This window comes from Clinocottus analis, unplaced genomic scaffold, assembly GCF_023055335.1.
Source record: "Clinocottus analis isolate CAN_PGR_092001 unplaced genomic scaffold, fCliAna1.0.p SCAF_24, whole genome shotgun sequence".
Taxonomy (NCBI): Eukaryota; Metazoa; Chordata; class Actinopteri; order Perciformes; family Cottidae; genus Clinocottus; species Clinocottus analis.
In genome coordinates this window covers 507,164-535,083 of record NW_027175976.1, presented here as the reverse complement: position 1 = coordinate 535,083, position 27,920 = coordinate 507,164, and the positions used below count along the sequence as shown (strand labels likewise).

General features: G+C 49.1%; 4 protein-coding genes across 4 annotated transcripts; all 4 read right to left on the bottom strand.

Moving 5' to 3' along the window:
• Positions 1-179: 179 nt before the first annotated feature.
• atp7b (ATPase copper transporting beta) lies at positions 180-11,198 on the bottom strand. Its single transcript, XM_068590860.1, has 21 exons — positions 10,953-11,198; positions 7,901-8,639; positions 6,476-6,739; positions 6,234-6,397; positions 5,986-6,147; positions 5,805-5,878; positions 5,171-5,354; positions 4,862-5,095; positions 4,369-4,460; positions 4,155-4,282; positions 3,900-4,054; positions 3,688-3,822; positions 3,403-3,597; positions 3,121-3,303; positions 2,862-3,045; positions 2,038-2,178; positions 1,779-1,921; positions 1,511-1,714; positions 1,298-1,415; positions 642-744; positions 180-559 (listed from the first exon to the last, which is right to left on the bottom strand). The coding sequence occupies exons 1-21, from the start codon at positions 11,106-11,108 to the stop codon at positions 319-321; spliced, it is 3,999 nt and encodes a 1,332-aa protein (XP_068446961.1). The 5' UTR covers positions 11,109-11,198; the 3' UTR covers positions 180-318.
• A 460-nt stretch (positions 11,199-11,658) lies between these two features.
• eed (embryonic ectoderm development) lies at positions 11,659-16,610 on the bottom strand. Its single transcript, XM_068590854.1, has 12 exons — positions 16,470-16,610; positions 15,613-15,765; positions 15,401-15,493; positions 15,229-15,294; positions 14,933-15,058; positions 14,760-14,841; positions 14,027-14,118; positions 13,811-13,944; positions 13,618-13,723; positions 13,215-13,376; positions 12,960-13,033; positions 11,659-12,429 (listed from the first exon to the last, which is right to left on the bottom strand). The coding sequence occupies exons 1-12, from the start codon at positions 16,587-16,589 to the stop codon at positions 12,303-12,305; spliced, it is 1,335 nt and encodes a 444-aa protein (XP_068446955.1). The 5' UTR covers positions 16,590-16,610; the 3' UTR covers positions 11,659-12,302.
• Positions 16,611-17,068: 458 nt separating this feature from the next.
• On the bottom strand, positions 17,069-22,949 carry pwp2h (PWP2 small subunit processome component). The gene is made up of 21 exons (XM_068590802.1): positions 22,809-22,949; positions 22,309-22,421; positions 22,042-22,136; positions 21,839-21,938; positions 21,442-21,585; positions 21,232-21,367; positions 20,898-21,139; positions 20,505-20,648; positions 20,303-20,373; positions 20,065-20,201; positions 19,832-19,980; positions 19,504-19,651; positions 19,252-19,402; positions 18,998-19,178; positions 18,761-18,908; positions 18,564-18,672; positions 18,256-18,321; positions 17,847-18,065; positions 17,594-17,744; positions 17,419-17,493; positions 17,069-17,314 (listed from the first exon to the last, which is right to left on the bottom strand). The coding sequence occupies exons 1-21, from the start codon at positions 22,824-22,826 to the stop codon at positions 17,140-17,142; spliced, it is 2,772 nt and encodes a 923-aa protein (XP_068446903.1). The 5' UTR covers positions 22,827-22,949; the 3' UTR covers positions 17,069-17,139.
• A 668-nt stretch (positions 22,950-23,617) lies between these two features.
• Positions 23,618-26,364, bottom strand: pjvk (pejvakin). The gene is made up of 6 exons (XM_068590849.1): positions 26,154-26,364; positions 25,544-25,739; positions 24,894-25,035; positions 24,627-24,744; positions 24,204-24,269; positions 23,618-23,946 (listed from the first exon to the last, which is right to left on the bottom strand). The coding sequence occupies exons 1-6, from the start codon at positions 26,362-26,364 to the stop codon at positions 23,618-23,620; spliced, it is 1,062 nt and encodes a 353-aa protein (XP_068446950.1).
• Between the last annotated feature and the right edge of the window lie 1,556 nt (positions 26,365-27,920).

The following is a 27,920-nucleotide window of genomic DNA, read 5'->3' as shown; positions in this document are numbered from 1 at the left end:
ATAGATATATAGATATATATCTATATATCTATATATATATATATATATATATATATATATAGATATATATATATATATCTATACATATATATATATATATATATATATAAATATATATATATATATATATATATATATATATATATATATATGTATAGATATAGATCAGTGTCCTCAGAGTCAACAGTAGTAAAAGTGGTTTGAGGTTGATGAGTTAAAGGTGAGTTTCAGCTCTCTATTTACATAAATACATAGAAATACTCCAGAACGGTGAAGGTGACCACCAGAAGGTGTCTCAGTCCTTCTTCCCTTTTCCCTTCACAACACATTCAGGTCCTCCAGGACGGAGTAGCGGTCCCGGCTCTGGACGCACTGAACGCTCGGCGCCTGGTCGGGTGGGCCGGCGCCGCGCTGGCTCCCGCAGGACGAGGAGGAGGAGGGGCCGGCGCCGCGGCGCTGGACGTCCGGACCCGGGTGCGTGCTGATCTGCGAGGACCGCAGGCTCCTCATGCGGCCCAGCGCCCGCAGCTCGTACGCCTCCACCGAGGTCTTCCTGTACCTGCAACGCAACGCGTGGGTGATTCGACCAACACACCATCCGTTCGTCTTCTGGAAACTCTTCAGGTTCGCACCAATCTCACATTTTCAGCATCAGAGACGACAGGACCACGGAGACGGACGAGGCCGCCATGGCGGCGGAGCCCATCCAGGGCTGGAGCACCAGGCCAGCCGGCATGAACACGCCTGCAGCCAACAGAGAGGGCAGATGTAACCCACTGAACACACACCAAGCTCACCAAGAAGCTGCTAGTCATGTCGCTTGGCATCAGATTTGGCTTTTAAAACCACAGGATGGCAGTATCAAACCTTCATTTAGATTATCCCTGAAATTATTGTTCTGCTTTTTTAACTTTGAACTGGTTATGAGTCTTAATTTAATCCCAACGGCTCCACATGACCATCAGCTCATCTGGTCTGATTTCATGATCAGATGAGACTTTTGTTTTGCAGTAAAATTTGAGGTTTTCTGAAGGGAGGCTGGTGCTCGAGGAACACTTCCCCTTCTGTCCACAAGGGGCGCCAAAGGGAGCACAAACTAAAAAATAACTTTAACTCTTCGTGACTTTAATTATGTAAAAAGAGGAATGATAAAATACAACTTTCATGGGGTTACGCAGCCCAGTTTGACCCTTCTGGGTCTCATGTTCTCGCCATATTAATATAGTTTTTCAGCTTTTTATTATTTGATGAGGACGCTGAGTCATACGGTGGCTGCTGCCGCATCCTCCGTGCTCACCTGCAGCAATGGGAATCCCCACCAGGTTGTAGACGAGGGCGAAGATGAAGTTGGTCCTGATCCTGCGCACCGTCTTCTTGGACAGCTCGATGCTCGCCACCACGTCCAGCAGGTTGTTCTGCAAGAGAGCGGAGGAGAAAAACTCCTTTCAGTGAAGAAAAACACAGCATCTCCTCACGGAGCGCCGGCTGCAACGGGGCGCGTCCGGCTTACTCGGATGAGGACGATGTCGGCCGCCTCGATGGCCACGTCGGTGCCGGTGCCGATGGCGATGCCGACGTCAGCCAGGGCGAGGGCGGGCGAGTCGTTGACGCCGTCGCCCACCATGGCCACCCGCCGGCCTCGGTCCTGCAGCTCCTGCACCTTCGCCACCTTGTGTGACGGCAGCACCTCCGCGTACACCTTCCTGATCCCCACCTGAGGCCAGACAGAAGCTTTAGTTCATGTTTCACCGCTGAATCCTCTCCTCAGTGGGCGGTACCTGAGCGGCGATGGCCTTCGCAGTGCGCCTGTTGTCCCCCGTTATCATCACCACCTCGATGCCCATGCTGCCCAGCGTGTGCACCGCCAACGCCGACTCCGCCTTCACCGTGTCTGCGATGGCTAACATGGCACATAGTACACCTAGAGAACACACACACACACACACACACACACACACACACACACACACACACACAACCCATCAGATAAGAGATTGAGTGAATGTCGGTGTTGTTTTGGTGGTTTTTCCTCCTCACCATCGATAGCCACCAGGATGGCGGTCTGTCCTTTGGCCTCGTGGCTGCACATGGCGGCGTCCACGTCTGCTCCGATGTGGTGGCCGTTCCTCCTCATCCACTCTCTGTTCCCGATCAGGACAGCGTACGACGGCGGCTCGCCTGGAAGCAGAGACTCTGTTTCTATGTGTTTTATGCCAAATAGCTCATCTCGTTCCTTTAAAGTTCATCCAGTCCTGCAGGCCGTGCATCTGTTGCATGTGCTGCATGTGTTGCATGTGCTGCATGTGTTGCATGTGCTGCATGTGTTGCATGTGCTGCATGTGCTGCACGTGCTGCATGTGCTGCATGTGCTGCATGTGTTGCATGTGCTGCATGTGTTGCATGTGCTGCATGTGCTGCACGTGTTGCACGTGCTGCATGTGCTGCATGTGTTGCATGTGCTGCATGTGCTGCATCTGTTGCATGTGCTGCATGTGTTGCATGTGCTGCATGTGCTGCATGTGTTGCATGTGTTGCACATGCTGCACGTGTTGCATGTGTTGCATGTGTTGCATGTGTTGCATGTGCTGCATGTGTTGCATCTGTTGCATGTGCTGCATGTGCTGCATGTGTTGCATGTGTTGCATGTGCTGCATGTGTTGCACGTGTTGCACATGCTGCACGTGTTGCATGTGCTGCATGTGTTGCATGTGTTGCATGTGCTGCATGTGCTGCATGTGTTGCACGTGCTGCATGTGTTGCACGTGCTGCATGTGCTGCATGTGTTGCGTATGCTGCTTTTTGCAAACGGCGGCAGCTTGAAGCCGTTCTTCATCTTGCATCATAACTGAACGCCATCAGACCTGCGGGCTCGTGCTCGGCGGCGCCCGGCGGGCCGCTCTCGTCGGTGGTGGCTCCCGGCAGCAGGAAGCGCTCCTCCGTCGGCGGCTGCAGGAGACGCTCCACGCTGGAGACCCGGCAGCTGATCCCGCAGCCGGGCACGGCCTGGAAGTCCTGACAGTAGCCCAGCGAGTCGCTGGCCAGCTCCTGGAACGAGCACAGCTGTTACTACACCAGCGATTAAACACACAACAGACGCACACACACAGAAGCGTCGGTCACCTCTTTGCAGTGCTTGGCGACCGCCATGCCCAGCGGGTGCTCGCTGCTGGCCTCCGCCGTGCCGACCACGGCCAGGATCTTCCTCAGGGGCATGCGGGCCATTTCCCACAGCACCAGCACGCGGGTCACCAGGGGCACGCCGTTTGTAATCGTCCCGGTTTTGTCAAACATCACCACGTCGATCTGAGGGAGAAGACACGGTCAAGCGACGCTGCTGATTCAGCTGTTACCCGACATTCTGGGGATGAAACTGTGCTGCAGTCAGGATGAAGAGAGCATTGCCTTGTGGGCCATCTCCAGCGGCTCGCCTCCCTTTATGAGGATCCCGTTCTGGGCGCCGACCCCCGTGCCCACCATGACGGCCGTCGGGGTCGCCAGCCCCAGAGAGCAGGGGCAGGCGATGGACAGGACGGTGATGGAGGCCTGGAAGGCGAAGCGGACGATGACTTCGGCCCTGGAGATGCTCTGGTTGTAACCCTGCGAGGGAGAGGAATGCGTTGTTGGAGCGATGCCATTGGATGAGTGACAGCAGCCATTGTTTGTGGAAACAAACAAGAGCGCACCTACCGGGAAGTTGTCCCTCACGATGTCGAAGTCGACGAACCCGATCGCCAGCCAGACGAGCAGCGTCAGCAGAGAGACGACCACGATGAAGGGCACGAAGTACCCGCTGAGCCGGTCTGCAAACTGCTGGATGGGAGCCTGAGAGACACGAGAGTACGGATCAAGACCTCGTGGTCTTTGTTCACCAGCAGACACTTGAGGGAGAAGTTCCTCACTTTGGAGGTTTGGGCGTCTTCCACCAGCTTCACGATCTGACACAGAGTCGTGTCGGCGCCGACGTGCGTGGCCTCCACCAGCAGAGCGCCGTGGGCGTTGATGGAGCCGGCGATCACCAAGCTGCCCGCCTTCTTGCTGACGGGCATCGGCTCCCCTGACCACCACAGAAGAAGAGCGGCGGACCGGGAGAGACGCATGTTTTGATCAACTCGTGTGGACATCTCTCTACAACGTGAATCGACCCGTCCTCCTACCTGTGATCAAGGACTCGTCCGCCATGGAGCTTCCCTCGATGACTCGCCCGTCCACGGGGAACTTTCCCCCCGGAGCGACTTTCACGACGTCGCCCCGCTGGACCAGCTCCACCAGCACCTGCTCCTCGCTGAGCAGCAACGCAGCGACCGTTACACACCTCAGGCCGGAGCTTCAACTTGTACACGCCATAAAGCTCATGTGCTCAGGTCTCACCTCAGGATGGAGTGGTCCCGCCCCAAAGTCACCACGGTGGCATCGGTGGCTTGAAGCGACATTAATTTGGCCAACGCCTCGGAGGTTTTACTCTGAAACAAACAAAATCTAACAGGGTTATGGATGTTTTTAAAGGTGCAGTCTGTAGTATTCCAGCATATTATAATAACAATAATAGATTAGGATTATTTTTAATTAGTGTAATTATTTGAAACATAGGAAACAATCACTAAAATGTAAGCTGTTCTTCAGGGACAGAGCAACGGCTTATGGGAAATGTGGTCCAATAATACCAACACCCACAGACTAACAGGGTTTTTCCAAGGTGTCATAACAATATTGAAGTTTCAAAATAAAAGACGTTGCACATTTGAATAAGCCGTACGAGCCAGCAGTTTTATCAATATGCATTTCAAGAATATTCTCAGAGGTTATTCATGACAGAAAGAAGCTACAGCATTCGGACATCATTCTCCGTCACAAGTCGCTTCACCTTTGCGACGTGCTCCAGCCAGCGGCCCAGCGCGATGAACACGAACAGCATGGGCGGCGTGTCGAAGAAGGTGACGGGGCTCTGGGCGGCGCGCTCGGCCACGGCCACGGCGAGCACCACGCAGGAGTAGACGTAGGCGATGGAGGTGGCGAGCACGATGAGCACGTCCATGTTGGCCGAGCGGTGCCTCAGCGCGCGGTACGCCTGGATGTAGAAGTATCGGCCTCCGAGGAACTGCAGGGGAGGAACACGCGATGAAACAGGTTAAAGAGGAGGAGACGCTTTCATTCACGAGGAAACGTGACTTACCTGCACAGGTGTGCAGAGCAGGAAGAAGGCCAGGTTGAGAAGGGAGAGGCCGGGCAGCAGGTTCTGCTCCTCGGGCATCGAGCCCCCGTGCTCCGGGTGCTGACCGTCCATCACCATCATGTAGACCATGAGGCCCATGACGGGCACGCCGAACACGAGGCACAGCAGGAAGGAGTTCTTCCACCTGGAGGGAAACATCGAGGGTTTGAGTCCCGTGAGGGCAGAAGCAGCGTTGTGTCACATGACTTCTCTAGTTACTGTAGTTTGATGTGGGTCACCACTAGTTCTGTATAATAATAATATAATGAGACACTCATGTGTTACATCAAAGACTGCAGAACAATCTCAGCTCTCAAGATATTGAGGAACTATTGTTATGAGGCTCAATGCAAAGAGATCACATGACTCTGAAGCTGGAAAATGGAGTCTTGATTTTGTAAATTCTTCACATCTCTTGTGAAAACATAACTTTACTCATGTGGTGGAAGGGTTTGGTGACGGGAACGGGTTTACAAAAGGTCTTAGCTTCACAAAGGCAGTGAATACAATGGTAGCCTGAACATGAGATTTTAAGAGCAAACTTTTTCTTAAAAACATTTTAGACATTTTAGACATTTTAGAACCAGATACTTGCTGTCGTATTTCTTCGGTGTGATCCAGGTTGTTTTTGAAGCTCGGCTTCAGCAGACTGGCCTCGAACCCGAGACTCTGGACAACGACACAACACACAGGTGAGGATGAGGAGGAGGAGGAAGAGGAGGAGGAAGAGAAGGAGGAAGAGGAGGAGGGAACAGAAGAAGCAACGCGATCATCACCTGGATGATCTTGACGATGTCTCGGCCTCCCAGCACCTCCGGGTCAAACTGGATCTGGGCTTTCTTGGTTGCCAGAGCGACGGCGGCCGCGAGGATCCCTTTGGTGGCGGAGAGCTTGGACTCGATGGTGTGCACGCAGGACGCGCACGTCATGCCCGTGATCTAGAGGGAGGGAGGGCACTCTTTAAGGAGATGGCGTGCGGCAGAGGAGCCGGCGCAGCGCGGCGTGCTCGTCCCGTTGGACCCACCGTGAGCTCCAGCTTCCCGTGCGTCGCGGCGTCGTCCTCCATCAGCGCCGCCCCGAAGCCCAGGTCCTCTACGAGCCGCGTCACGGCGGCGGCGTCCAGCACCTCCGGGTCGTACTTCACCTCCGCCTTCCCGGCCATGAGGGACACCAGCACCGCCACGATCCCTGCAAGTCAAGAGCGAGGAGCGTCACGTCGCGCGCCGCGGAACTGAAGCGCAGACTCGGCCGAAGCGCCCGCCGCACCTCGCCGTTTGAGCAGGTTCCTCTCGATGTTGGCCACGCAGGAGGCGCAGGTCATCCCCGTCACGCGGACGAAGCATTTCTGAGCTGTGGCCCGGCTCCCGGAGGGCGTCGCCTGTGAGCCGCCGCCGCCGCCGCCGCCGCCGCCGCCGCCGCCGTTGCTGACCGACGGCTTATCGGCCGGCCGCGAGTCAGAGAGGACGGACGGCTTCGGGCCGGCGAGCCCGGACGGGTCAGGAGGCCGGACGGCGTCTGCAGACGCAGGTTCTGAGGGACAGATGGATAAGATAGATTACTTTATTGATCCCCAAAGGGAAATTCAAGAAAGACAGAGGCAGAAGCTCAGCATCCTGAAATATAACCAGCAACGTAACGTGCACATCTACTCGAGTCCACGACGAGTGCTTGATGCTTCATACTTCTTCTAATACGTTGTTCTTTTGTCTTTACATGCTTTAGTGGGGTAATAAAACTAATCTAATGAATAGTTTTACATTCAAGGAGCAGTTGGGTGTTACAGGGAGTAATGAATGTACGTTTATGCATTTCTTTAAATTAGAATAAACAAATCACAGTGTGTCTCCTCGCCCTCACGTGTTCCACAGCTGTCGCTACTTGTTACTTTTCTGATGAAGGTTATGCATTAAAAAACAATAAAATAATCATTTTCTGAGACTCTTTTACCTTTTAATGTTCTAGATGTGAAGCTCTTCAAGCTGTCAGACTTAGTAACGCTCGTGCACTTGCACATAACATATATACATGTTTATATTGAGAGAAGCCAGCCAGCTGGCTCAGCAGCTTCCACGTCTCTGCAAGCTGCTTCGGTCCTTAAATCCAGCACTAAGCTGGGCGGCCGTGAGGGCCCTCCACCCGGCTCTGCAGCAGGGACTCCGTCTGGTTTCCCTGGGAACCAGAGCGGCCGAGTGGAGGCCAGCGAGAGGCTGCAGAGAATGAAATGAAAGGCTTTCTGCTCTCAGCGCACTGGGGTCAAGGAGATATGAAGAACGCAGAGTTCCCTGCATGCACCTGGACACATCGTGCACGAGAGTTTACCAGTGAGCCTGCACTCACGTCGGGTTGTTATGCAGCTTAACACACAGCCTCATGGCTGCAGCTGCATATGAACTGGTTTCTATTATCTCATGCTGCCTGCAGGGAGCATTCACAGAGGTCCAACTATTCCTTTATACAGGCGTCCCTCTAAAGAGCAGACACTTAATCCACCTGTGACACTGTGGGGATTTGATATCGGACCTCTGGGAATGAGAGTCGGACTATTTGATGATGTGTTATTAGTTTGAGTCCTTTTTTAAGAGAGAAACTCAAATAATTGAACATGTCCAGGCTCTGAAATGACACAACGCTTGTTTTTACATTGTTTCCTGTGAGATCTTTGAACCCTCGGCATAAAACACGTCTGCCAACCTTCCAGCGACGCGTCGAAGCCCATGTCCTCGATCGCCGCCCTGAGCTGCTCCGGCTCCGTCAGCCTCGGGTCAAAGGTCACCGTCCCCTTGGCCTCCTCCAGCGACACGGCGATGGCCTGCACCCCCGTCGCCTGAGAGATCCTCCCTTCTATGGCCCGCACGCAGGAGCCGCACGTCATGCCTCCGATCCACACGGTGACGGCGCGGCTCGCAGCATCCCGCCGCCAGCAGCTCGCGTCCCACGCCGACGACTCGTCGCCCGCCAACGAGGCGCCGAACCCCATCTCCTCGATGGCGTCTCTCAGCTCCTGCCGGCTCACGATCAGCGGCTGATACACGATGAGCGCGGCGGCGTCCTGCAGGGACACCTGGACGCGCGACACGCCGGGCAGAGGCCCGATCCGCCCCTCGATGGCCTCCACGCAGGACCGGCAGCGCATCCCGTCCACGGCGATCCGCGCCGCCGACTCCACGCCGAACCCGGCGCCCCGCAGCCGCAGGGCGATCTCTCTGGCCGTGACGGCCGAGGCGTCGTAGTCCACGCGGGCCAAGCCGCCGGGCAGAGACACGCTGGCGGCCAGGACGCCGCTCAGGCCGCAGATCCGGCTCTCGACGGCCTGCGGCCGGTGCTCGGGGGTCAGGCCCAGCAGCTTGAAAGTGGCTCCTGAGGCCGTTTGCGGCGTCTGGAGCTCCGTCTGACTCCCGTGCTCGTAGGCCAAGTTGTCGAGCCCGTTCTCCTGGAAGACAGAGCAGCACAGGATGTTCATGGATGAACGTAGTCTGGAGACAGTGAGGGGGTTTGTTTCTGACCCCTTCAGGGTCTGAGGCCTTTTCTTACAGTCACCTTTTAAAGGCACTTTAAAAGGTGACTTTGAATCGCCTCGTGCTCGAAAATAAACGTGCCTTGCCCTCATTTTGTGGAAATAATCTGCATATTTCTGTGTGTTTGGACAAGATGATCTCCATCTTTCATCCACGCAGCATCGGACACGTCAGCCTCCTTCTATGCTTGTGTGTGTTTTTTCAACTTGTGTCTCTATCGGTGTCTATGTTAAGCCTCGTGGGTAGAACATCCGTTTGCCACACGAGGAGTTTTAATCTCCCTGAGAATAAACACAGTTTGGGGGTCCAACAGGAAGAAAAGCAGCGTTGCTGGTTTGAGGTCACATGACCGGCCTGCTCGTAATCCCCAACGTGACTCTGCTTAAAGAACTGAAGGACGGAGTCAGACACACCGAGAGCTGCACTTTACTTTACAAAAAACATGAGAAATGCTTCATAATCACATGCGCACACAACGCCTCAGAGGTTCATTCTTGATATTTTAGTGACGAAGATCAGTAGGAACTCCATGACGAGTAGATTTCATGTCACATGAGGAGGAGTCGTGATTTAAAATCAGAAAGGGACGTTTGCAAAGCTCTGTATGGGACGTCTGGTGCACAACATGAGACTCAAACCCACAACCCCCCGAGGAGGCCGCCGTCCTACGAGCCCAGAAGGACAAACCGCTCAAATCTTCAATCTCAAAACACGAGGAACACCAGCGGAGCGACGGTGACTCAGACTAACACTGACTCCTGCTCACCAGGGCTTTCACCTGTTCAAAGTTCAACACACACACACACACACACACACACACACAACAAACATTTCCCAGAAACATCATCCTGTAATGTACTGTTCATCTTTTAGCCGCGAGGGGAAATGGGAACTCTCGGAGCTACCGGTCCCAGCGAGGCCCAATCTCAGGCTCGGGGTCAGTCGGGGCCTCGACGGCGTCCCAGGAGGTCCGACTCCTCCCGCGGTCTGCTTTCTGTTCTATACCTCTGCGGTTTGGTCGGTCCGACACTCATACGGCTCATAGGATGATTAAAAAGGCAATTAAGGGAATGGGATCAAATTGTGTTGTTCCATTCCATGAGAATAACAGAGCTCATGTCTTTCATTAAGTTATATTTACTGAGTGTTGGGACGTAGTTGGAGACCTTTATGTATAGTTTGTTTATAGATAATTTACATTAAATCATTTTGCTTTGTTCTGGGACATAAAATAAATCCTGATTTGGACTAAAAAAAGAAGCCAGCGATGTGCTGAGGAACCAGAGAGTTTAAATAAAGTCACACAACTTGTTAGTGTCACTCACGCGACACCTTCCTCCTCAACCGGTCTGAGACTGAATGACTTCCAGGACGCGTCTGGCCTCGCTCCAACGCACAGACAATACCAGCATTGAACCCGCGGGCACACGAGCTGCCCGCTGCAGTGACACACGAAGACACACACTTCCTTCACCTGCTGACAAGGAAACGTTTGTCTGCTGCAACACAAACCCAGCGTGACACATGCAGAGTTCACCATGACAGCAGATGTGGAGATATGAGCACGTTGGTATCCTGAGGGTTTTACAGACTTCCTCAAGAACTAGATTGAAATGTTCAGGTACTTGTACTTCACCTGAGTATTTACACTTTACACTATACTCACTTTTCAGAGACACATTCGACTTTTTGTTCCACAAATTTACTTTTTTTTCTGTTCATCAATTAATCAACTAGTGTGAAAGAACTTATTATTTCACTAAAGTAAAACTAGCAATACTTACACATATAAATACTTCACAAATAAAAGGCTTGCAGTCAAAATGTGAAATAAATATTGGCAAAACTTGTAATAACAATGCATCATCAAGCCAAGCAGGACTTGGTCCATGTGAGAGTAACACAGCATTACTGGATTATAAGAGATGCATTTATGAATGGATTTTCAAAGTAAAAACAACGTTGTTTACTTTGGAATTCATTCATAAATGATAGTGTTATAAACAACATTGTAAAAGTAGTTTCTAGGCAGAGCTGTGCTCCATGTGCCCCTCTGATCCCACGGGAGTAAAAACTTCAATGTGCTTCTTTCTTCCAGCTCCTGTTGCGTGGACCCAGAAGTCCTCCATTGGACCCCACAACAGCACCAGGTGGAACTCCACCAACAACCCTCCCACAGCCCCGCGGCCCCTGCGCGGCGCATGGCCCGCAGCTCCCCGGAGGCCTACCTCGGTCTCGGGCGCGCAGGGTCTCGCGCTGCCGGCGCCGCAGGTGCAGTCCGGCCCGCAGCCGCACTCCTCCATGCGGATCTGCTCCCCTGCGCCGCGCGCCGCAGACTTGGAGACATACTTAAACGGCTTTTTAGGCGACTTTGGTGAAAACATGCTCGCGCTGCTCCAACGCCGTCTGGCTTATCGTCACCTGTGAGAGTTGGAGGGCAAAAGTCCGCAGAGAGGAAGCGCTGCGTGCTGTTCCTGGAGAGGAGCGCAGCGCACTGCGGGAACACGGACGGTTTTTTTAAGAGTTTTTTTTATTTTTGTTTGATCGTTTATGACAAAGCCTCCCATCACATGACTTCTGCAGAAGGTGCAGAAGACTCCAAGACAACGCATATCTGCGCCGTTTGAGGGTTCTCTGCACTGAACTACAATTTGTGAGGACTTTTGTAGTTCTTTGAGGGGAAAGTTGGGTTCAGAAATAAACCAAGGTATCTGTAGAAAAATTATTTTATTCAAGTCCAAATTAATTTAAGTACAAGCATTGAATAAAAGGCAAAATAACCCCCATTGTATTATAACGGGATTAGTTTGTATTTTCAAAATAAAAGCCTAAATAAACGCAAAATACCACTAAAGCTGCCTTCAAACACTTCGTCAGATTTGCATCCACATGAACGTGTTCATGATCAACACCCAACACACGGACTCTGAAGTATATATTTATAAAATACATTTTATTGAGTGTCCTCCAGTCAAAGTGTGTGTCTGTGGGAGGAGGGGGGCAAAGGACACAACTCTTCATTTATTTTGTGAATATAAAATGTGGCCCACTGCAAAGAAAACCCACCTTTGGTCACTTCATCTTAAAAGCTTATTTTCCCTAAATCAAATCTGCCGGTTGCTGGAGATGATTCCACTTGTCTGGTGTGATGGATTCACTTCCGCTGGATGAGCGGCTGCATAGAACTCTAGAAGGCACGCGGGGCAGGAACATGGCACCAGCTGTTACAGCTCCTGAACACTAAACTAAAATACTCTTCTGTCCATCTTTTGTTCTTTAGTGTTGTGGCTCAAAAATGTTCACGTAAAAAGGGACTAACTCCCAGATCACCAGTGGTGTCGTGTGGGAAACAAAAGGTTCCTCGTCTTTAAACGTCCTGCAACAAAACAAAAGGAATCACCTCGTCCTGCATCGGCACCTTTTTATCACTTTTTTGTGTTGTTTTTTTTTAAGGAAATGATGGATTTTTAGACCCCTTGTAAGATTAAATGTTCAAACAGACATTTCTTGCAGTGTAAATCTGAACAACGGGGTCGGGACCGAAAGGATCTTCGCGCTCGTCTTGGGGGCGGAGCCTCTCAGCGCTGCCGGTCCCAGCGCCAGATGGAAGCGTCGTCACACACGGCGATCAGGATGCTGCTGTCGCGGCTGAAGCTGGTCTGCCGGATAGCCGACGTGCATTTGGGGAGCGTCAGCGTGGTGCACCTGCAGGCCGGAGGCGAGACGGTCAGACCAAACGGCACGCCGCCGGATAACGCCGATTACATGCAGCGACGCCCGTTTGGTGGAACTCAGGAGGATTTGCAGTGTTTTGAAATCATTACAAGTATTTTGTCGACGAGCCAAAACCCAAAGCTAACCACATGCAACTAAATATAGATTCATCATTTTAATCAAAACATGCTCTGGTTCAAGCTCCTCCAGAGTGACTATTTGCTGCTTTTCTCATTTTATATCATCATAAATCGATTATGTTGGGGTTTTGGATTGTTCATTGGACAAAAAGAGATGTTTAGTGTTTGTGACTATTTAGACATTAATATGCCGTTAATGTCCGGAGCAATGTGACAAGAAAACTAAACATTACAAGCTTCAAATAGTTTGATTTGGTCAACACCTTTCACTTTGGCCGAGCTTGTAAGATCGACTGAGGTTTCTCAACACCCGTCTGGTCTATGTGTTCTGGCTTAAAGCCAGCGTCTATCTGTGGTGATGAACATCGCTCTCACACTTACTTTGCTTTGTGCGGGTCTTCCACTTCAAGGTCCCACACATAAAGCTTCCCCACCTGGTTCCCCAGAGCCAGCATCTGTAGAAGCGACATCACAGGAAGCAAAAGATGAGCGAAGGCGCACAGAGACCGAAGCTGCACTTCTAGAGCCGTGATCGTGAAAAATACTCCACTGGTTTAACAACTTCAGGGTCAAATCATGAATATCAAAAAGGTCAAAAACAAAGTGAGCAGCTATGAAAGAAAGAAAAGACTTCACCTTCTGCCAGAAGTCCATGGAGAAGCGCATGTACCAGATGTCACACTGGCTGTAGTCGAAGCGACCCAGAATCGTCACATTTGTTGACTCGTTTGGTTTCATGTGATCGATGTCTTCCTCCATCTTTCCTGGTTTCCAGCACACGATGGCGTTTTCACAGGACTGCAGAGAGACAGGGGACAGGTGAGGAAGGTGTTCGACCCAATAACGGCTTCCATTAAGCAGAAAGACATTCAGAGGATTTCCTGCACACTTTATTGTGCAACACTGTTGCATTTTACTCAATAACGTACAACATCAAAAAACTATTTCAGTGCCATTTGTTGTCAAAAAAGTTTATTTAACTTATTAGGAGTTCTTTTACTCCGTGGACACAGTAATTATCTTTCCACTCGGTACTTGCCTTGGAAAGAATAAGATCCCCGAGCCACCGCACACAGTCCACATAGTTTCTATGGATGTCTCGCGTCGAGAAGTCGGGGAAGTGAATTTTCTGTGAGACAAAAGGTCTGAAGAAAACACACAGAACCAGAGAGGTGAAGATGTGATGGCGTACGGCGGTGAAAGCCGACACGGCGGCGCTGTGTTCGGTTTACCTGTTGGTCTTTGAGGGATTGTACTCATAAGACCCGCGGATGGCTTTCTGCATTCTCTCCGAATTGATTCTCCAAAGTTTTAAGGAGTGGTCCATCCCACACGACATTATCTTTTCACCCAGAAGATCAAAATCCTGCAGCGGGATGAAACAAATAAATAATGATTCCAGGTATTTGTTGATGTTTGTTGTAATTCTGATTGAACGAAACACTCACAGCACTCAGGACTTCGTCTCGATGACCTTCCACGCCTCCAAATATTGCCACTAAAGTGTCCGTGTGAATGTTCCATAGACGAAGAGCGTGATCTGAGGAAACAAATCAACTAAAATCAATGCAATGGACACATTATTTGTCAAAGGTAAACTGTTCGGGCTCTTTTCCTTTAAAATCTGATTAATACAGACGGATAGTTCCCTGTATATTCAAATCTTCTGGATGTTTGCACATGTGGAAGAATTGACATTAAAGCTGACTTGACTTTGTTAATGGCTCCCTTGTTGGTGATCGGGAGGAAACGCCTGGTTTACACCGATCATGACGATGCTGTGAGACGCCGTGGGAACTTCCACAGTGTGAATTCAACAACTTCAAAAAAAGCAGGCTGGGGGTGGAAAGTCGGGAAATGTGTCCAGTCAACATTCACCTGATTAAATAAAAGATTAAACCTCACATGACCCTCATCCAGGCGGCCCCGCTGTCGTCTTTTAGAGGCTCAGATTAGAACACCGCCTGACAATCGCATGGTAATAAAAAATAAAAACAAGAACTATCCTGCATAAAGAAACTTTATGGACGTGTTTGTGACATAAAGAACATAACAAATCACGGACGAGAGTCAATAAAGTCATAAAGCTGACATTGAAAAAAAACAAACTTCTATTTTCACATGACACACTGTCCTCTTGCTAGTTTAATTACATTAATATAAATATTGGAGCTTTCTTACCTTTGCTGACAGACAGAAGGAGATTTGGATCCCTCGGATGAAACTTGAGCTCATTGATGGCGTTTCCATGACCTACGTAATGCTGGATGTAACAACAAGAAAGGTTTCAAGATACAACACTTCAAGGTGCCTGCAAACTAAGTTCCCTGGCTCTGAGAAGACACGATCGGTACCTTGATACATTGCATTGAGATGTGGTTGATCACCCGAATGATGCCTCGGGATCCGGCGACCGCCAGCAGAGGATGGCTCGTGTTGGTGTCGTAGGTCCAAGCACACGTGTAGAAGTTCTCCTCTGCCTTCACACACACAGCGAGTCAAGGAATATGACACTAAAAAACTAAACTACAATGTCCCTCCACGGTTTGGGATCGACACCATTAGCCATAGGTTAAATAATAGCTGCTCCAAACAAAAGCAACGACTACAAAGGAAGTTAGAAAAGCGCCTCAAACAAGTGAAAGGATACGTCTGCATCGACATAAGACTGCAAGAGCCGGACTTCTCCCTGAGAGTGACATTCATACAGAGTTACCTGGTGAAGAAAAGACCACACATTATAATCAAATAGGATGACATCACATGGTGTACCCCAACAGAAGACGTTAGGAATATTGCACGCATCCCTCACCATCACTTACCCTGTTACTCCCGACTGTGGCAAACACCAGGGGGTCTCCCTCCTTGCTGTGCCAGTTAAACTGGACGCCAAACAGCGGCTGGCCGTGGTCCTCCTGTGGAAGTCATTGTGTCGCTATTCAGTAAATTCACTCACAAAGTCGTTTGCAAGAGGTTTACATGCACGTTTGTGATGCAGGCGCACGATACCGCTCACGGCATTGTCTGTACTCACCCTCAGACTGTTGACGCATTTAAAAGAATATTTGCACTTCTTGGACTTCCACTTGCCCTTGCCCCAGCTCTTTCTGCCCGGGGCGTTGGCGGTGTTGGTGGGTGTGTCTGGGCGCTCTGCGTTGGTCCCGCTCTCAACACTGATGGCATCATCCTGCAGATGCAACAACAAAACAAAGACACAGGTTTTAAATTTCTCCTGCAGGGATGACACTCGGCAAACTACAAATTACCAAGGTGTATTCTCCATTCTCTACTGGCTGACACTCTACTGAAGCAACTCTTGTTGTGACATTAATAACAAGTAACAAGCAATAGTGTACACAGTGAATGCCACTAAATTACAGTGCACAATAATCTGCATTACACCTTTTCACCATCTTGTTACTGTTCAAAGATGCAAAGAAAGCAATTGCATGAACATAAACACTTTATTTTGATGCTTAAATCTGCTGACAGGAGCTTAATCATGATAGCAAGAGGCCAATATGGCTCTGATACTACCTGCCATCCATTCCTCGTGAAGTCAAGTGACTTTATATCCTCGTGTCACACCGCACGTTTCAATCCCTCCTCTACCTGATTAACTAGTAGATGCTAGGTGCTAACGTTGGGTTGCAAGCAAATGCCTGCAGCCTGAGGGTAACAACAACATGTTCAAGTACACAGTAATGAAGATAACTGTGCATTCAGTCGTATGGACAGCTTTAAACGGCCATCAGCTGACGTCGTAAGAGCTTAATTGCGTGTAGCCGGTTCCGAAGAACAAAGATGCTAGCTAACCACTTTAGCTGGCTACTTTAGCACGATGCTAAAAGTCGCCATTTGTGGCCGAATAAACATAATTTAACTTCTTACATTCTCGTCTCCTGATAAATCTGGGTTACTGTTCTCGTCACTGCTTAGTTTTTGTTTTTTCGCCGGTATTTCTTTTCCCGCTTGAGAAGGGGACTCGGACATGTTCTTATTTTCCCTCATTTTGACTCAAACTCCGCCTTTTCCGCTCTGTTGCCACAATGGATGCTGGGTAATGTAGTTCGACTCGGACTCAGATCGTAGTCTGTGCGAAAAACTACGCCCTCTTCAATTCAACGTAATAATTATAAATGTGATATATCATAAATAATAAATAAATAGATACGGGTTAATCAAATAAGTCCCCTGAAATAAATGGGAAATTAAGAAATAAAATCTTGCATGAACGAATACATTAATATTAATAAATACATGTGAAATAAGTTTGCATAAATAAATTAATATGTAATTAAGTCTGAAGTAAAAGTCTACTGACATACATACATATGACATTAAGAAATACAAGTCTTCTGAAATAAATCAATGTGTGAGCAGGACATTTCACCAAACTGATTGCATGCCAAAGAACACATAAAATCATGTCATGTATATATATATCATGTATTTAATTAAAAAAAAGACAGAAATTAATTTGCATTTGAAGTAATTCATTATTGTCCTATTTGCAGTTAAATCCACCATGTTGCTGGAATAAGGAGGGTTGGCTTCGGGCCTACAGTATTAAGTCTGCATCCTCCAAAGAGGCCACGCTCATCTCGTCTGACAGCTCTTCATCTTCCTCCTCCTCCTCTTCTTCTTCTTCAACAGCCTCCTCCGCTTCTCTCTTTATGCCCCTCTGCTTCGACAGCGCCGTTGCGTAGCGAATGTTATACACGTTAAAGTCACACCTGTGCAAAGAATAGACTCTGGTTTAGGGCTCACTTGTAGTATAACATGAAGCACAATATTAATAATAATATTAAAGAAACAGAAACGGAGAAATGAGACTTACAGTTTGGACAGGTTGTCAAAGTGTCTCTGGATGCTCTTCTGCAGAGCCTGGATCGTGGGCAGTATGGCGGCCGACCTGCACACCAGAGAAACATAATCAGTACCTCCCATGTACATGGAGATAGCAGCGTAACGACACAATGAAATGAATACATGAAAAGGCACTGGCAGCCGACCTGTTCTTGAGTTTCTGTCCGTGCAGCATGAGCAGGCTCTGGGCCCAGCTCATGTAGAACTGCAGGTGACCAGACTTCTCCAAACTCGCCGCCACGAAGCCCAGAAGCTTCTCGACGTAAATGTCAGGAAGAGAGCCGCAGACGACTGGGACTGCAACACGAAAACAATCCAAACCGTTTTGTTTACCGTCGGCATTCAAGGGACTAAATCCACATCCGATCATTTATTAAAAAAGCGGGTGGTTTTACTCACTCTGCGCGTGTGGAATGGTTTCCAGCACTTCCTGCTTGAGGGCCTTTTCGTTCAGTCTGAATGCCAGGACGATGGCCGGCGCCCACTCCTGAAGACGCAGCTGCTTGCGTATGCTGGCCGGCGTCACGTCCAGGTCAAGGTCGTAGGGGTCAAAGACCAGAGAGCCATCGAGGGAGTAGACCAGCAGGCCCTCAGTGGTGGTGGCGGCCCAGCTACGACCTGAGAACAGAAGGAAGAGCCTTTTGAGATCACCTGAGCTCACACATGGTCTTCTTGACAACTTCTCTACTCAAAGGTTTTCTCAGTTGCGTCTTATATACGACGACAGACTGAAAGACCGCAACATAAGCAACGTTTGTACCTCTGTTGTCAGACTGCATTCAACAAAAACTAGAGAAAGCCGACCTACCGGTGGGAGAGAACCGCAGAGAGCTCACTCTGATCTCCGGCTTGAAGTGTCGAGAACTCATGTCACCTGCAGAGTCGCACAAAAAGTGGAAAATAAAGTGAAAACGTCGAGGAGAAAACACGAGGGAATACATGAGCAGACGGTAAGTCATCAAGCAACAACAAGAAGTGACTTGAGAAACATTTATTTGTTGAAAACGTCTTTGTGTCCTAGAGGCCTGTCGTCGCTGCACCAGCGGGACCAAAAGCTTCTCAACCTGTCCTCCTGAATACCAGCTGAGGGGTGAAGCAGTGAAGCGAGCGTCCTACCTCTCCTCACTCCAGGGAGGCTGATGGTGACTCCGTCCCCGTCTCCGGCGCCCTCGTCCACCAGAGCCAGGCTGCCGAACTCCGTCATCTTCCGCCGGTCCAGGAACTCCTGAAGGGCGACGACACAGAGTTGAAGCTCGAGCAGCGAGCGAGCGCGTTTTTGTGGAGTGCAGAGCTTAAAGGTGACGCTACTCTACCTCCATGGCATCGAAGGACAGGTTGCAGGAGATCTCAAACTTCTTCATGAGCATCTGCTCCTTGATGTTGTAGATGCAGACGAACTTGGACTGGCCTCCCGCCAGGACCGACTCCCCGTCCGCAGAGTAGCACAGCGTCGTGAAGGACCTGAGCGCGCGGGCAGCAGGAAACAGCTTGAACACCTCAAATGGGACTTTTCTTTCTGTGGTTTTTGGACCAAAAGAATTTTCACTCACTTGCCCTTCGCGGAGTGCTTGGCCGTGATTTTATCCGTCTCTTTGCGGCCCATCTCCAGGTCGTGGCGTCCGACCACCGAGCCGGTTTGCGTGGCTGTTTGTGGGTCCCAGAAAGAGATCTCTCCGTTCAGCGTGGCCACTGCCAGCTGCTGGCCGTCCGGCCGGTAAGCCACCGACAAACCTGAGAGGAAAAGTGAGTTACGCCACAATGTCCGTGACTTAAAAGACAGGGTTCCCACGGTGTCTGCATTTACCGTCGGAGGTGAGGGGAAGCGTCTCTTTGACCTGCCAGCTGTCCATCATGTCCCACAGCCGGATGGTGCGGTCCCACGAGGCGCTGGCCAGGATGGACTGGACCGGACTGAAGCACAGGCAGCTGACCGGACCCTCGTGGCCCCCGAGGACCTGGTGAGTCACAGGGAGGAAGAGGAGAAGGAGGAGGAGGTGAAGAAGAGCATCTTCACATATCAGCCACATTCATATGATGTGTGTTGCTGCGTGCTCACCTCCAGCAGTCTGCCCGTCTGCATGGACCACAGGAAGATCTCAAAGGAATCCTGGGCTCCTGCGCTCACCAGCTCTCCACTGACATCTACTGCGAGGGAGGAGAACTGCGCCGGCCGAGGAGACGTGAACGTCCTGAAGTTTCGGTACCTGAAACACACAAACAAGCACACACACACACACACACACACACACACACACACACACGCACACGCACACGCACACGCACACGCACACGCCCGCGTTGATTTAAAAACTAATTTCTCTTCAGACACAAAGACCCGGTCGCCCGTCAAATGTTGGAAGTCAACCAGCTTCTCTGAAAGTCACCTGTGCAGGTCGAAGGCTCGCACCGTCCCGTCCAGAGAAGCGCTGACGATGACGAAGCCGCTGGAGGTGAAGGTGACCTTGGTGACGCTGCTGGTGTGCTCCGTGAAGGTGACGAAGCAAAGGCCGCTGTTGGTGTTCCATACTTTGACCTGCGGAGAGGAAAGCACGGCGTCCCACACACGCTTCTGGAAATCGTTTTATTCATTCTTTCTGCACACGATGGAGTCACTGACTTTGCCGTCGTCGCCTCCCGTGACCACGTACTGTCCATCTGGCGAGTACGCCAGCGACGCCATGTTGTTGAAGTGTCCCTGCTGCTTGAAGACGTACGACTCGCTCTGCCACTCCCACACCAGCAGCTGACCCATCCCTGACACAACGTGCACATTTTAAATGAAAAACAAAATTAAAATCAGACGCTTATCGAGTAAAGGAAATAAAAATGAGACAAAAGAGGAAAAGACTTCTTACCCGAGCAGCCGAAGCCGATCCAATCTCCTGAGCCGTTTATAGCCACTGACGAGATTCTCTGGTCGGAAATACTGGAAGAAGCATCATTATATTTACAAAGCAAACAAATCAGTAAGTCTTGTCTGTTTAAATGAGGTTTTAAAAGTGTATTCCAGTCCCCTTTTTCAGATTTCTCTCCTCAAAGCCTGAACTTTCCTCTCACCTGAGCGAGTGGATGAGATTAAAGTCCGGAAGCTCGTGCAGGTGGAAGATTCCCGAGGCGAAGCCGGTGACCAGGATGTGAGTGGGTTTGTGGTAGGCGGCGGCTGTCAGGTTGTTAAAATCCCCCTGCTTGTTGAAGAAGTGTCTTAAAAAGCAGAGGCAAGAAGAACAGAAAGACATTTTTACAACCATCTCATATTGGTTGATGCAAAGCTTAGTTGTGACGAGCGTCGATACGTCAATGAGCGTTTTAGAGCAGCCACACAGACACAGCTGCACTTTGTGAGGCGCCAAAAGCACACAGGAGAGCGGGATGATGGACACTTAAAGTGTCAAAGTATGAACGTCCGGCTAAGAGCAGCTGCTGTGACAGTTCTTTTAAGAAGTGTCTTACTTGCTCTTCTGCTTGTATCGAACGTTTTTGGTCTCGTTCTTCTCTTTGGGAGCTTCGGCTTTCCCTCGGATGACCTCTCCCTCCGCTCTCTCCTCCTCATCCTCCTCATCATCATCTTCGTCGTCGTCGCCCCCCTTCCTCTGGGGCTTGGGTTTGTCCTGGCTCTTCCTCAGGACGAGGCCGTCCAGCTCGGTGTCGCTCTCCCACACACACAGCGTCCCGTCCTGGCTCACCGTGTACAGCTGACAACGGCACGGTGAAAACACAGGATTCACACACTGATATTCTCTCTCTATTCTCATGCAGAGCCACATTAGTCCTTTTTCAGACTCACGTCCAGACTGTTCTTCTCGAAGAAACATCCCACGATGACGTCCTTGTGCCCGCCCAGCGAGTAGTAGATGAGGTTGGCCCAGCGCTCCGCACCGAACACCCACGTGGACATGTCTTTGCTGCCCACCACAAAACACCTGAAGGAGAAAAAAAAGTTTAGTTTTCTCTGTCTTTTTTTGCGCGCTTCGATGTGTAGTGATCGTTGACTCACTTGGAGTCGTCCGTCCAGTCGATGCAGGTGGTTTCGTCGTAGGGGCCGTAGTAGCTCTTGTCCAACACGAAGGCGTTGTACTCGCGCTGCTTTCCAGGAGCGTGGTACATCAGAGCCACGCTCTCCTTCGTCACAACAAACTTCCTGAGAGGAAACAAAGCACACCGAAGCTCAGAAAATGTTTTGTTTCGATGCAGCAAAGCGAGAAAGAACTATACGTTTTAGGTCATTTAGAAACTTTAGAGTCTGATAATAAGTAATTAGATATTTTTGTCATATAAGACATCACTTGAAATATCTTTTGGCTTTAACTGACAGAATGAGTTAATTGAAGATGTCGACTTGGGTTATGGGAAATACTTTTTTTTTGTTTTAATAATCCATCAGACGTGCTGACCTGCCATCAGGCGAGAAGCGGACGCTGCTGACGGGCTTGTGGAAGTGGAAATGATGAAGGACGGCTCGGGTGATGAGACTGACCAACACCGCTGCGCCATCTGAGACACACACAGACGCAAAGATTACTTTGGTTATTGTAAAATTGAGCAACAGTATCCTGTTAAGGTTAATACATAAGAAAGAGACAACGTTTTATCTCACCTTCATCCACCACGACAGCCAAGTTTCCGTCAGGAGAGAGACCCACGCATGTTATGTTTTTGGTCGTGGAGAAGGGTAACGTCTCAGATGTGTTGCTGAAGAATATGGAAGGACAAATATCGTACAATTACCAAGAATGTGATTATTATTATTATTTTCTGCATCATTTACTCTTTTTTGCAGGCAGGGCTTCTACACAACCTCCAGGTGTCACACACCTGTGCATGAACAATTCCTCATATTTTCATGCATTTCATCACGGCTTACTTTTTCAGGTCGAAAACAGAGACTCGGTTTCCAACCGGACTGATCACAGCGTTGCCATCTTTAGAGAAACTCAAATTTCCCTGCCGATAGACCGCTCCGAGCAGATTGGAGAACTAAAATGAAGAAACAAATGTTTTATTTCTTTAACACTTATAAGCTTCTTTTTCTTTGCGTCCAGGAAGATAACTTCATCACGAATCACATTCAGAAATCTGTGAACTCAAAACAAAAACAGTACCAGTTCTGGTAAAGTCCGGACTTCATTAAAATGCAGATCTTTTAATTTAACAAGTTATTAAATTAAATGATATCATTAAATATAGCCGAACCAACGTGTGAATACTAACACGTAACAATATTAACTCTTAAAAGTTAAACAGGATGTTTACTCTCACTGGTATAAAATTGTATATTAAATTGAACAATTGTTGAATGAAGTTTGGTGTGCCGTACAGACTACGAAGACGCAGGACAGGTTCAGCTAGCAGTGACGTACTTACCTTATAAGCAAACTTCATTTTAGTGAATATTTCTTAAACGCCACGCATGTATCTATTTTTTAAATACTTCTATTTCTCCTCAGAAGTATACATAGGTGGTTAATAGTACACATGCTTCTTCTTCCACTACTCCACACGTGTTAGCATTTTGTTGACACTTGACACATCCGGTTTGAGGCGCGTTCATCAGCGCCCTCTTGCGGCGCGGAGGGCGAACGACTGGAAATAAATATATTGTTTATAATAATATCTGTTAGCCTATTAAAGTTGTGTATTGTGTAAAATACATACAATATTTGCTTTTGAGATCCTTTCCTAACAACCTTAATTTTATTATTACAAACCCACATGTTTCTTTTGTGTATGAAAGAGGAAATAATCATTACTTCTGCCATGTACACAGTGAAAGCAAAACGTGGTGCTGAAAATAAACGACACACTTGGAATAAAACAAAAGCAGGCCTTCATATGATCCCTCCCATTTATAGATACAGAATACACCGCTGAATAATTCAGCAGCTGGCAGCTCCAGTACGCACACCGCACACTCGTGGCAGTGAGTCGGTGCCAAAGCTTCTGAAAGTGATCCTGCACATCTTCAACCACAAAGAGAGAGATAATACAGAGTTTATCTTCACACGTCTTTCACTGGAAAAGTTGTGTGTGGCTCACGTTGCGACAAAGTCCAGTCTGAGTGCAGTTTTCATGACTTTTATTTGAAAGATTGCAAGAACAAACATCTCAAAACAGTTGGTAAACAGTTGCACTTCATTTTGCAACGCCGGGACGTGAACAAACTTTGCTTCTTTTCACCTCAGCGTTTTGTGCCAGAGGTCGAAACAGGGCACGACGTGCAGCCGGACATACTTCTGGCCCGCGGCCGTGCACTCCAGACAGCCGTACACGGTCTCCCGCCGCTGGTTGCCCATGCCGCACAGCGCACAGGGCCCCTTGGGGATGTTGTGCTTGAGCAGGTTGACCCGTGTGTGCGAGTTGTCTCTCAGGTATGCGGTGGACACGTCCGTCATGCTCGCGGCCTTCTCGTAGTAGTCGTCCATGTACGTGTCCGAGTGGGTGAGCTCCTCGAATGTTTGGTTTTCTGCAACAACAAAAAATAGCAAACATGTAGTGGAAGTACCTTAAAAGTCAGATTACAAGCAGCTAGCGGGGAGCTAGCGGGGAGCTAGCGGGGAGCTAGCAGCAGCGCTAGTTTGGTACAGCGGGAACACCGACCGAAAGTAGGAGCGGCTTGTAACCCGACTTTTACGGAAATGGCTTTTTTTTTGTTATCATGCGGTGGAGGTCTTTGCGCTTCACCGGCTCTGAAGGGGTTTCCGTAGATGATTCCAGACAGGAAGCGACGTAGGCGGCCCATGGAGAAGTGGCCGATGTAACCGCCGAGCTGCTCCCGGATCTGCTCCCGCTCAAACCCGCCTTGAGACTCTGGAGCGACGCAGAGATCTGACACCGAGAGAGAAGACGCCAACGTTGGAGCGTTCGCTTCTGCCGTTAATCTAACATGTCGGCAGCAATGCATCTGTATTATCAGCCGAGGGTCAAATGAACCCTGCAAATTAATGTCATTGATGATGAAGACTTTATGCAATAAATCATAAGGTCTGTAATGAGAATGTGTGGAGAATGTGCCGCTGCAGCTCCTCACAAGTCAAAGCCTTTAAGTTCTCTGTTTCATCTCAGTGGATTTAAGAGTCGGCAAAAGGTGCAGTTTCTGCTCTTTAAGCTTGTGTTTCAGATCACTGGAATGCAGTGTGTGTGTGTGTGTGTGTGTGTGTGTGTGTGTGTGTGTGTGTGTCGTACCGAGTCGGCCGTCCAGTCGGACAAACAGCTGGCAGATGCTGAAGGCGATGGTGGTGTGAGCCGGGATGACGATGGCCTTGTCTCGGCCTTTGGGATTCCTGCCGTCGTCGATCTGAAACTGCAGTGGAGAGCCGAGTGACGCGTCAGCTATCTGAGATATTTGACGATGCAGCGTTTGCATTTATCCACCATTGGTGCCTGCATTTTGAACCGGTACATTTGGACCATCTGGGGCTGAATTTGATCTAGGTTTGATGGTGTGTTTACCCTCATGGTGGTGCCTCTCATCCCGGCGTGGACGGTCAGGGAGCACTGGCGCGTGGTGCGGATGCTCTCCACGACCACGCAGAGGATCGTGCGGCCGCTCTCCTTGGACTGCCGGACCAGGCAGTGGTCCAGGTCCACTTTCCTAAAAGACAGAAAGAGGGACGCTAAAACAATCGATATTTCTAGCCTAATAAACCTCAAACAAGACTGTGAATTAAAAAACAACCCAAACTAAAAAGGCTGTGTCTTTGCAGCCACTAGGGCTGTTTGAATAATGTTGTGTTCTAATAAACACATGTGAGATGTTGTCCAGAAGTGTGAATATCAGTCTATATGTCGTTGGTTAAGAGGAAATGACGATGACGCACAGAAGGAAATAAAAAGGTTTCAGATCCGCCTATACATTTTTTCCCCACATTGTCCTCCTGTACCCTCGTCATGTGGAGAATAACTCGATCATTTATTCATCCTCACAAGGAAACCCGTCGTCTCACGTTCCCTCTGTCGAAGGAGGTCAAAGGTCATCAACTCAGCGTCAGAATCCAGATATCAAACATGCAAAGATAACATCTCTCTTTCCAAAAAGATAAATAATGAATGAAGTGTGAAGTGACACTATGAGGATGATGATGATGATGATGATGTGTCACCTGGAGTTGAGCTCTCGCAGTAAGGTGGGCACCTCCAGCTCGTGCTTGGTCACGATGCCGAAGGAGGCCTTGACGGCCACGGAGTCCGAGCCGCTGATGTTGAAGCCCACGTCGTTGAGCATGTGGTTCCCCAGGCGGCCGCTGAGCGCCACGTCGGACTTGTCCTCATAGTTCAGCAGCTGATAGGAAGACACGCCTGTAAAACAAAGAAAAGGGAAGCCGTGTTTTCTGCATCCTCGTTCTTCTTTCCCAGCAATAATCACTTTGTCATTTTGTAAGTAAGAATAAAGTAAAAAGCATAACTTTAACTTGCACTTGTACTAAAATACCAACGAGCTAACATGCTAACTGTGTTACGATGTGACACAATGACTTTAACACGGACGACTAAATTAAAGTTTATGCACAAAGATTTTAAAGTATTTATTTATCCTTTAACACAATTCAAAAATATTGAGTTCAGACCGAGATGTTGATAACAAATATATGAGATTTAATTTTGGGGAAAAGAGTAAAATGATGCAGAAGACATCTGGAATATTCCCTACTGATAACCCGTTCAGCTCAGATATGTTCAGGTGACATGTTCCTGGCGTCATCCTTTCTTTACCTGCTGTGATCTCCTTCTCCCCGACCAGGACGTCCTTCAGGGAGAAGGCGGTCGAGGCGTACTTGTTCTTCTTCCAGAAGTGCCTCTTCCTCTTCCTCGTGACCAGGCTGAGGGGCTGGTAGCGGTCGGCCTCGCTCAGGCTCGGCACGGGGATCAACCTGCCGGTGTCGCCCACCTGCTTCACAAAGTTCTTCGTGGCCGAGGCGAACATGTCGGGCGGTGAAGAACAGTCGCACACACACACGGCCCAGGTGTTCTTTCAGGCTCGTGAATGATGAATAATGCAGTGAGTGTGTGTAAGGGAATATGGGACGAGGTGTGTGTGAGCGGGTCGGCCTGCAGCTTCCTGTCACATGACAAAACTAATCGTTGGAGATGCTTTTAAAGTTTTAAAGACCAAAACTTCACTTCTTTTCACTGATAAAAAGATATAATTAAATAAAAGGTTTTCACGTGTTCTTTACACACGAGAAAAAACTATTTAGATCAAATGATTACAGGATGTTTTCTGACATACATTTCTCTAAAAGCTGAAAAAAAGCTCTTTTGATGTCTGTGTTTTCACTGCAGTTCTTTTTGTTCAGTTTGGATAATGTCCACTCAGTGTGTGTGTGTGTGTGTGTGTGTGTGTGTGTGTGTGTGTGTGTGTGTGTATGTGTGTGTGTGTGTGTGTGTGTGTGTGTGTGTGTCCTGCATGCATGAACATGGGCTGATCTCCGCTGTGGTTACACTGCAGTCTCGTCTGCACCTCCAGAAATAGCGCGTGTGTTTTTAGGCTTTAAAGCCCACATGTAAGAAGCGTTCTCTCGCTGCGCGGCGCTCAGCTCAGTATCAGCTCTCTGTGCGTTGCTCTCCCTGTAATCCTGTAACTCTTTCTCCCGTCTCGGCCAACTGAGGTCCTGTACTTTCATAAAAGCTATAAAAGAAATCATGTAAAAGATGAAGAAATGCAGAGCGAGTTCTGTACAATATAATCACTGCAGACATCTCCTGGTGCTTAAAATAGAGTGTGCAGGAGCCGAGGCCTCCTCTGACGGAGGAACTGTCTTCCCATCTGCTTCACCTTCGGTCCCCAGTGGCTCTTAATGGGAAACCAGCCTGCTCTCATCACTTCCTGCCCCCAAGTTGTCTCAGCAAAAGGAAACAAGTGAACTCCTCCTCAGCGGCCTGACAGACATGAGCCTTCATGAAGGCGTTGACAGCTGGGTGCCTCCTGTTAGCAGCCCTGCATTCTGTGTACAGCGGTGGACACAAAGCAGACATGATGTTTGTGTTGTTCCCTTCCTACGGGACGTCCCCTCGGGGCCGGCGGGCCGCTTGGCTTGCAGAGTGCTGGAAAACACATCAGATGAACGAGACATGCACGTTGTAAAGCGCTCAAGCTGCAGAGCTCAGGTTAAGGTGGACAAGAATGTCGTCAGGGAGATGGCAACATAAACGCTTATTTGTGTTCCTTCAGCTTTGGTTCTGTGCTTTACGCTTCACAGGATACTTTAATTCTTCCTCTGACAGCTCGACTTGTGCGGGTCTACACATCTTCTCGGGATTGAAGCTGCAGTAATACATGTTAAAGCCACTCGGGGGCATCGCGAACAAATCGCAAACACAATACTGACATTGTTGCGTAACATGTTCGCTAGTGATTCTCATCTATTTGAACACAAACACATAGTCGGTGCAATAAAACGCTGCAGAGTCGTTGATCATCATCACGCCGAGTGACTTCTTTCACATTCAAATCCATTGATAACATATTTATTGGAGCGG